At 43.2% G+C, this 10,316-nt stretch overlaps 1 protein-coding gene across 1 annotated transcript; it reads right to left on the minus strand.

The window, feature by feature from the left end:
* Window positions 1-557: 557 nt before the first annotated feature.
* Window positions 558-9,075, minus strand: LRRC3C (leucine rich repeat containing 3C). Its single transcript, XM_077257696.1, has 2 exons — window positions 8,941-9,075; window positions 558-1,562 (listed from the first exon to the last, which is right to left on the minus strand). The coding sequence occupies exon 2, from the start codon at window positions 1,477-1,479 to the stop codon at window positions 697-699; it is 783 nt and encodes a 260-aa protein (XP_077113811.1). The 5' UTR covers window positions 1,480-1,562; window positions 8,941-9,075; the 3' UTR covers window positions 558-696.
* Between the last annotated feature and the right edge of the window lie 1,241 nt (window positions 9,076-10,316).

Below are 10,316 nucleotides of genomic sequence, written 5' to 3' on the forward strand. Positions count from 1 at the left end.
TAGACAGTTTGATTACATGTGGGAATTCCCTAGCAACCAGGCAACCCCCACATGTACTCAGGCTGGGTAGTAGCTGTAAATCATTCAGCTGAGGTGATGAAAATTAAATCTCTGAACACTAACAAATAATCGGAGGTCACCCAAGCATGCTAGGGGAAAACCCGAGCAAAGAGTACACTTGCTCATCACTACTCAGCATTATTTCATGAAGTTTGATTCCAAAAGATATATGAACGTAGGGGGTTCATTCAAGTGATACTTCTAACTTAATTTTTGAATATGCTCAATTACAATCCACTTCATTTTTGGAAGATTTTTGATTGGACCTTTTGCCATTTTGATATGTAAATGAGGATATGTAATCCGTGTATTTATTCCCCTGTTGTGTCTTAGTGTTTGTGGTCCATGAACTAAGGTGAAAGTCCACCTAAATATTAGGCAGTGTCACTAAGTTGTCTTTAACACTATATATTCTATATTTACTACATTTGGTCATTTTTTCTATGCATATACAGGCAAGAAAAACATTTTTGTACAAGTATTAGAAAATGTGAGAACAATACATCTTCTTTTGTGATGTTATGAAACTCTGAAATGGCAGCATTAAGATAAACTTTCCAGCTTAAGTGTTAAGTCATAGGGTAAGCAAATGGCAAAAATAACATTTGCACCCTTAACTGCAAGTCTCTACAAGAGTCAAACCACAGTGCTTAGCGTAGAGGGCTCCTCAGTGTGTCTCTGCTTGCTTGGCAGGGATTTGAGGTACTCAAGATGGCGTCGGGCATCCTCCTGGTTCTGGCGTACATAATACACCAAGTATGAGATGACCATGGCAAACCATCCAAACATTGTGACTAGCATGGCCACATCGGTGGTTCTCTTATAAGCATTGCACAAGTCCACATCTTTAACCACCTGCAGGAAAGGTTTTCCTGCATGTTCCTCTAGCACAGAACTAGCGCAGACAATCCCATTGGAGGAAGTTGGGTCTAATTCAACCATCCGGATCAATTCCTGAAGATCACAGTCACACATCCAAGGGTTGCCTGAAAGATTGGTTCTGGCCTTCAAGTTAGCAAAGATCTCCTTGTTGACTGACACTAGCTTGTTGGAAGACAGGTCTAGTGAAAGTAAATGATCGCTCAAACCCCTGAGAGCAGTAGCATCCAGGTGACCCAAGGAATTGTGTGAAAGATCTAGCTCCATAAGAACTGGGAGGTTGCGGAAAGCATCTGAAGGGAGGTAGGTAATCTGGTTGAAGTCTAAATATAGGCGATTAGTGTCATTAGGAATGTCTTTCGGTACTTCTGTGAGCTGGGCATTGCTGCACCTCAGAGTCTTGTACCCGTCCTCCTGGGAGGAATGGCAGCCTTTGGGAAATGTTGTGGCTGGCTGAAAGCAGAGAGACATGAGGACCAAACTGTGTAGAAGCAGCCATGTTGCCAGTGAGCGTCGAAGGTACCAGTCCAAGAAAGGCATGGCAGGCCAGCAGCATACTCAGAGGGTTGAGATTATAAGGATAGTGCTCAGGACTGGGGGAACCCGGGGTATTTACATCTTTTCTAGAAGAAAAAAAAACACCAAGAGTGAATTTGATAGCATATTTGTATTTATGAAATATCTTTCAGTATGGGCTTCTCTCCTAGCATCATAAAACCTCTTACAATTTTGAAATTAGGACAAGTCCTATATCATCCAGACTCCAATAAGACTTTCCAGCTCTGTATTTCTCCTATTACACAAACATCAGATATCAAGACATGTAACTCTCACCTCTGCCTAATACAGAGGCGAGGGCACAAGCCACCCCACTCCTCCTTTTACATAAAACACCTTCTCATGTAAACCTGAGAGGATAGCTGTCATGTCCTCCTTAATCCCTCCTGTACCGATAAGGGAGTATTGTCTTCTCATCCTCTTCCATTACATAACGTAATCTCTTTTTCTTCGCTTGCCATAAATCTAGACAAGACATATGCAGAAGACGGTTTCTCTGTTTTGATTTGACTAGACAAGTTTTTGTTAGGGACAGCAGAAGCTGCATCGTTTTGGCACCAGCGGCAATATGCCAGGATGATTGTGCTAGGTTGGATTTTTATTATGTAACCACGGCTTTAAATCACCTTTACAGCAAAAATTGCTTTTTGACAAATAAGGATATAACTACAACTTATACAATAAAATTAATCAAAAATTATATGTACCAAAAAATAGTACCATTTAAAAATAATACAATTCAATTGTATAAAAAAAACATGGCTGATGCATAAACCAAATGGAGACTCCAAGAAGGAGATAGTAGAAAGGGAATGTGCCACCAAAAATTATGTAAGTTTTAAATCAACTTTTTGTGTTAACTGTATTTTTTAATGTGTTTTTCATATCACATTTTATATGAAAATTAAAAATAAGAAATCTTGCAGTTTTCATCGAGGCTATTTAGACTCTGTTTTCCAATTCTTTCAGGAATTCGACATGTACATTAGCAGCGGTTGACTGACATAGACCATATCTTTTGTATTCTAGCATCTAATGAGAGTGGGAAAGGGTCAGATGTGACATCACCTAATGTGATTGGTAGATTCTGTGTATAGAGGTGTTACCTATCATTCTGCCTCTGATGATAAGACTTCCGAAAACCCTTCCTGAAAGGACAGGAAGTATGAGTCTAAAGTAGACCCAGTAGCTAGTATGAAAATTGCAAGATTCCTAATGATGTTTTTTATATTCTTAAACAGATTGTAATATGGAAAAATAAAATTCCCATGTTTTAGACTGTACATGAAACACAAAAAAAAATTAATTAAACCTCAGGGCATTTCTTGAAGATACGTACCTCCTTATGTTAAAGGGGTTGATCAAAACTTTATAAGATCCTTTCATGTGAACAAATTGCGATAGATAAGCTCTTTTATAAATATCATGCATGGACAACCCCTTCACTCTTTGGGTGGGAGTAGACATGAGCCTCATCATGTCTATACTCCTATATGCACGATTTGCACTTTATGTGATCTAACGTATGGGGATTTATCTTTGCTGTCAGTCTAATCTGTACCATATTATTACTTTTATGCTTGAATTAACTGTTTTGTTTTTATACTTTTGCAACCATTTCGATCCAATAAGGGTCGAACACAGAAGAGATACTTTAAAAAAGTATCACTTTATTCAACAAAATTTAAAAACATACAAACAAGCAGAACAAATCACAGAAAGGGAAGCTGCTAGGACCCAGAGCTATTGTAAGTATAACAACAAAAGTACTTATACAACACCTAAATAGATATAATGTTGATACCACGGTCTCTATATCAAAAATGCATGCCAACCCAGTAAGGGTTACACCAATAAGGCTGATAATTTCATACAAGTGTTATCTAATCATGCTCTAAAGAGGTATATAATTAGTTCAAGGCAAATATATGTAGAGACACACAAAAAAAGAGGTTTATGCAAAATGCAATATCAATATCTCAATGTAGGCATTCATATATAATAATTGTAACATTTATGGCAATTAATTGTTAGGCCCCCACTGATTACCGAATAGCACTATATAGATCTCGATTGATTATAAGTTGGCCCCTAATTTTATATCAATATCAATAGTGGGTGAGGGTGTGAAAAAAAGTCCCACTCAATATAACAATATAACCAACTAGGCAAAAAATAGCAAGAGCAAACAAATACATTCAAAGGAGATCCTTTCCTATAGGTGTAAGTGCACTGAATGGCTGATTATTTCCGTAGTATACTTATCATAACAATTCAGTCATAATGTATCAAGCCAAAAGTAAAGTGCCATTGCAGGAAAAAGTGCAGTGCAAAGAGGGTAAAAATACCTATTCCTCTGGGCTCTGTGGGTCCTCACTGGTCTGGATCCAAAAGGCAGCGTCCCCTCACCCCGACACGCGTTTCGCCGCCAGCTTCTTCCGAGGGCGAAATCGATTATATGATACATATACCTATATATACCATTCATGCTTATTATAAAAAGTATTTATATTTATATATATTTTAGTCCTGGCACATTTTTTGTTGAGTTGGTTTTGGGACTCCTTACCGTCAGCGTTACAAGGGCTTCTCTTATGATATTGATGACCTGTCACGATAGGTCATCAGTATGAAATTGGTGCTAGCCCACCACCCTGCACCTCCACCGGTCAGCTGTTTTCAGCTTTGGCAGCAGCCAGGTGTAAACAATGAACGTAGGCAGAACAGCAAAGCGCCATTCACTATGTTGTGGCAGTTGCTCAGAACTGCAGCTCAGCCCATATCTACTTCCTTAGGAGATGTGCTGCAGTACCAAAGAATGTCCACTACACAGTGAACTTTGCAGTATGCTCACGTCCCGTCACCGCCAGAGTCAAAAACAGCTGATCAGTGGGAGTGCCAGGTTTTGGATCCCCACCAATCTGATATTGATGGTTAGGTCATCAATATCATAAGCCTTTAAAGCTCCTTTAAAATTTTGTAGAATTTCTTGAATTCAATTACTCTTGAACCCTTTAAGGAAGAAATATAACTTATCTGAGATGACTGGTAATTAGCATTTTTTAATCTATTATGCCTGGCTTCAACTAGTAACAACTAGCTTCTTCCAACTTTCCCACCTCACTTCCTATCACGGAACTCTGCAATTAATTATTTACTTTCTGCTGGAAATGACCTTTTCACATGAATTAATCAATACCTCATAGGTAGAGTAATTACTATACAAAATTAATCGTCAGTCTGTATAGGATAGAGAAGGCTTACTTCTCTCCTAGATTTGGCAAGAAAACAAGAATACATCGCACAGTGTGAAATTGGCCAACCACACTTAGGGCCATCAGCCATATCCTGTCACTTCCCCAAACAGGTCAAAGAAAGACAGTAAGCTTCCAAACCATTTCCATGGGGCAATAAAGGATCATTATGAAATCCAACATGCTTGATCTTTGTTTCATTAGTTGGATTGCTCCATATACATGATATTACTGCCAAATCCCACCAACAATTATCTATTATGTATGGCCAGCATCTAGCATTACCTCCTGTTTCTATACATGTGCCCTCTTATAATGCAGGTGGGGTTTGAGCACTGTGTAGTCAGATCAGCATCAAATCATCAAAATGTTTACAACATCAAAAGGTGAGTATGTTGCTTTTGTTAAAGAAAGTGACCAAATCATATGCATGGTATTAATATGGAGCTCACCTTACAGATTACAAGTTAGCCACAAGCCTTCAGTTGGCACAAGTTAAATCAACAGGTAAGCATACTGTGCAACATGACAAGACTGCCTGTTGTTACATGGGCGGCATCGTCTGCCTGTCTGTTCAGCCAAATAGCATGAGCGTAATGATGAGTTTGATGAAGATTAGGTATAATTTGCAAGCAGCTGCAGGGACTAGAGGATTCAATTCGAACCAGGGCAACATCTGCATGTACTTTACGTATGTTTCTAATGCTTAAGGCTTTCTCAAAATACTTCATTTACTCCTCAGCCCGATGAAGCAAGGGTTAAATGCAGGGGCGTACATAGATTTCACAGGGCCCCATAGCAAAATTGAGCAAAGGCCCCCCCCCCCCCGAAGAAGGGAGGGGAATAGGTGGCGCGCGTAGCGCGCCGAAAATTTGCATGTTAAGCCATGCCCCCTCCACAGCCACACCCCCTCCACAGCCACACCCTCTCCACAGCCACACCCCCCAATTACTAATTTATATGGCGAAGGCAATAAAAAATAGACTTACCAGAAAGCAGCATTGCAGGAGAAAGCAGCATTGCATTGCAGTAATAGATAAAATGAATTCAACCTAAAAAAGTGAAACTATTATTATTTGCCATCCCCAATACAGTGTGATCCTAAACATTTATTCACTTTAGTATGATACATTTGTGTATATTTGAGGATACACCAGAATAAGCAGCGTACATTATATGTGTACATGTGAGGACACACCAGTATACACCAGTATAAGCAGTGTACATTATATGTGTACATGTGAGGACACACCAGTAGACACCAGTATAAGCAGCGTACATTATATGTGTACATGTGAGGACACACCAGTAGACACCAGTATAAGCAGCGTACATTATATGTGTACATGTGAGGACACACCAGTAGACACCAGTATAAGCAGTGTACATTATATGTGTACATGTGAGGACACCCCAGTAGACACCAGTATAAGCAGCGTACATTATATGTGAATGTAAAGTGCTGTGCCTGTTTGACATGTGAGGACACCCCAGTATACACCAGTATAAGCAGCGTACATTATATGTGAGGACACCCCAGTATACACCAGTATAAGCAGCGTACATTATATGTGAGGACACCCCAGTAGACACCAGTATAAGCAGCGTACATTATACCGTGTTTCCCCGAAAGTAAGACCCTGTCTTACATTAATTTTACCCCAATAAGTGCCACCCTGTCTTACTTTCGGGGGAGGTCTTACATTAGCCGAAGGTAACTGCAGCGGCTTCGTCAGGGGAAGTGAGTGTAGTGGTGGTAAGAACCTACATACCATATATACGGACCAATCATCATCCGGAGTGTATACAGCTGGGTTGCCGCCATGCAGGAGGCGGAAGTGAGGAAATGCGCGCTGATCGCATAGAGGGAGGAATAGACGCCGGAAGTATAAGAAGTCTCCATGGAGATACCCAGACCCAAGGAAATGGGCCGACCGGAACGAGGACGGGGGAGAAGGGAAAGAAAGGGGAGGAAGAAAAAACACACTGAGCTGTGCTGGGGCTTGTAGTCTGCCTGCAGGAGATCACTGCTCCCATATGGGTCTGCAGGCATTGGTGCACTGTGCCCCTCTCTCTGCTCCTGGCATGGCTGCACTATGGGGCCCCACATGGGAAAAGTGCCTGCACCACACAGCTGTGGCCCCTGGTGCACGTGGCCTGTATGGAGCGGCCGTACTTGTCTCCATCGCCCTAAGATGCTGATCCTCAGTGAGGTAAAGACCCCACTGGTGCGACACTGGCTGCTCCGTATTAGGGAAGCGCTCCTTCCTGGCTCCACACTCCCCCATCATGGTATATTTATTAGGGAAGACCTCCAGGCCTCCTTGTATACATTGTTGGTGCTCGCTCTCTAGAGGGGCCGGATGTGGAGTCAGGGTCTCGCACGGTAGAGGGGCTGGCTGCGGTGTAGGGGGCTTGCACAGTAGATGGGCCGGCTGCAGAGTCAGGGTCTCTCACAGTAGATGGGCCGGCTGTGGTGTCGGGGGCTCTCACTGTAGAGGGGCCGGCTGCAGAGTCGGGGGCTCGCACAGACAGCTCTCTCCATGTAAAAAAAAAAACGCTACATACGCACCTTCTGTCGTCCTTCATGTCCCTCGGCGCTTGCCGCACTGACTGTCTCAGCGCCGGCCGGCCGTAACAGCGGTGCCCAGCGGTGAACCGCTGTTACTGCAGGTTCACCGCTGGACTCTGCTTTACGGCCGGACGTCGCTGAGACAGTCACTACGGCAAGCTCCAGGGGACGTGACGGACAACAGACGGTGAGTATGTAGTGTTTTTTTTTTTTACTTTTACCATGGTATCCATGGTAAATATCGGGTTACTAAGCGCGGCCCTGCGCTTAGTAACCCGATGTTTACCATGGATACCAGTGAAGACATCACATTTCACAGCGGCCCCCCAACCCTGCCTTACATTCGGGGGAGGCCTTACATTGAAGGACCCCCCCGTAACCCCCACCCTGTCTTACTTTCGGGGGGGTCCTACTTTCGGGGAAACACGGTATGTGAGGAGTCCAGGAGCGAGCAGCCGTCGGTCGCAAAGGGTGCACGGTGACGTCACTTCCGGTCGCTCGGAAATGAGATCACCGCGCCCCCTATGTGACCTTCCCCCTCCAACTGCAGCGCAGCACCGTGGGGAAGCTTCCTGCTTCCCCACACGCTCATCTCCGACAGGGCCCGACAGCAAAGCCCTGTCGCCTCGCCGCGCGCGCCCCCCCCCCCCCCCCCCCCCGGGACGACTGGTCCCCGACCCGAGCAAAAAAAAATTAACACAAAAAAAAAAAAAAATAGGTGGCGTACACACCATGGGGCCGGGCAGCACCGGGCCCCCCCGGCCGTGGGGCCCGGATGCGGCGGCACCCGTCGCATACATGGTGTGTACGCCACTGGTTAAATGGCTTCCTGAAATGGACCCAGTGTGTGTTGGAAGAAACTTCTGAGAAGGATTATATCATGCGTAATGCGCTGCAGAATATGACATTTTTGGGAGGCATCATATGGGGCTGCTAGGAGTGGTGTCATATTAAGGACGAATTACACCGATCACAGGGTTTTCTAAAGTATTACAATGATGTTTCAGACATCCGGACATTACTCAAGGGAATAGCCCGAATGCTATGGTTCATCACTGTGATTTGTAATAGTCAGGAACCACTGACAGGTTGATGGATTCATTAATGTATAATTGGATATTTAGTGATTCAATGGCTGCTTGCTATTTTCCTGACTAGGCAGCAGAATTAACCCTTCCGTTTCTTTAAAATACCAAGCTACACAGTATTACATGAAATATCAGTTGTAGAAAGCCTCAGGCATATTCTTCTGTCTCTTCTTCTAGAAAGGCTTGGAGATCTTGCAGGCTTAGAGGGCACACCCTAGCTTGGTGGAGATAATACTTTGTGTTTTGACGAAAGCGATTCATTATTATCTTATGCAGCCACGTTACTGGGGAATCCTTTTAACCTCTTAAAGACAAGTCACGTATAAGAAGCAATGGAGCAATCCCTAAAGGAGTTCCCTCTTGTAGGAGCACTCCTAGGGAGAGCCCATCAAGTGTTCATCAGAACAAGAAGATATACTATATGAACCAAGAGGATTCCCATGACAACCATTCATTTCAACATACTAAGAAATATCAGTTAGGGAAGCAATTTCATCATATCTAAAAAATTAAGGAAAATAAAAATTACCTGCATCTCCACTGGTGACCCTAACCCGTCTTTGATATGTTAGGGCAGGTGGTTGAATTCACCTGAGAGTCCACAGAACAGGTCAACCTGACATTAGATTCATTCATTCATAAGCAACAGGCGTCTTCTTTCCTACAAGCTATCAACAGATAGAAAGTTAGTGTGATGATCCAGGAGCCTCTGTCAGGCATAGTCATGGAGATGGTGGAAGAAGAGAAGCTCGCCTGTTATTCCCAGGTCCTGCTGGGATTATTAGAGTGGTGAAGGGAAGTCACAGATCTCTCAGCTGTGGCCCATCCTCACCTCTCCCTAACAAGCTCTCTGTGTGTTTTCCTGCACGAGAATGAGGTCTCTCAGCTGGGGATTGGAAACTCCGCCTGATGTGAAAGAAGGAGGGAGGGAGCGAGGTGGATAAAGAGAAAAGACAGTAGACACTGGATAGGAGTATGGAGGAAAGGAGAAAATAAAGATGGAAAGGAAAAAAAATATTCCATAGGAGGAATTGCAACTATTTGTAAAGGTGAGAGCGATACATAAGAGCTTGCAAGTCTACAGTCCATCATAATCCAGAATCATAACACCCATGGTCCCATGACTCAGGGTGTAGAAACCTCTCTGCAAGCAACAGACTTCAGAAACAGTGGCGTAACTTGAAGCTTGTGGGCCTCAATACAGTATTTCCATCATGACCCTCAACTATCACAGGTTTTTAATAAAATTGATCTGTCTTTTCATATTGGCAAAAAAGTCTTTTGGAAGCCAAGCCCTATCTCTGCCCCCACTGTTGTTGTGTCCCTATTCATAAATCAAGTATATGCAAATTGCCTCTTCAGAGAGAAAGAGGACTTAAACTCTATATAGCGCTACCTGTTGGAAGTAGCGATCCTACAAGTCACAATCAACCCTTTACCGAGTCTTGCAATATGACTTAGGATAAAAGCCAAATCAGTATCTCAATTTGCAGACATGGTGTTTCGGGCTGTTGGCCCTCGTCAGTGCAAAGTATGAAATCTAATTTGGCTAGGTTAGAGGCTCTGGACTGGGGTCTAAGGGGTAAGGCAAGTATAAGATTTCATTCAGACGTACCATTTTCTGCGTATGTAAAACACAGACAATTGTCATCAGTGCTTTGGATCTGAGTTTCAACATTAATGTTTGGTCAGTATCCTTTTTTACCATCACTGTTTGGTCAGTGGTTTTCACATATGGATAAATAGATATATTTACAAAGCTTTTCCTATTGTTTGCAGTGTTAATAATGGACTAATGCCATCTACAGGCTTTCGCAGATTGATAAGGTGTTTGGGGGTGATAGGCCAGGCTCTCAGGTGGCCACTGATCGGAGGTGGGAAGATCAAGCATTAACCCTACAGAGC

Source organism: Ranitomeya variabilis, chromosome 4 (genome assembly GCF_051348905.1).
Source record: "Ranitomeya variabilis isolate aRanVar5 chromosome 4, aRanVar5.hap1, whole genome shotgun sequence".
NCBI classification, from domain to species: Eukaryota; Metazoa; Chordata; class Amphibia; order Anura; family Dendrobatidae; genus Ranitomeya; species Ranitomeya variabilis.

Excerpts from the sequence above, each read along its gene's own strand:
- LRRC3C (XM_077257696.1), bottom strand. The coding sequence starts at position 1,479 with ATGCCTTTCTTGGACTGGTACCTTCGACGCTCACTGGCAACATGGCTG.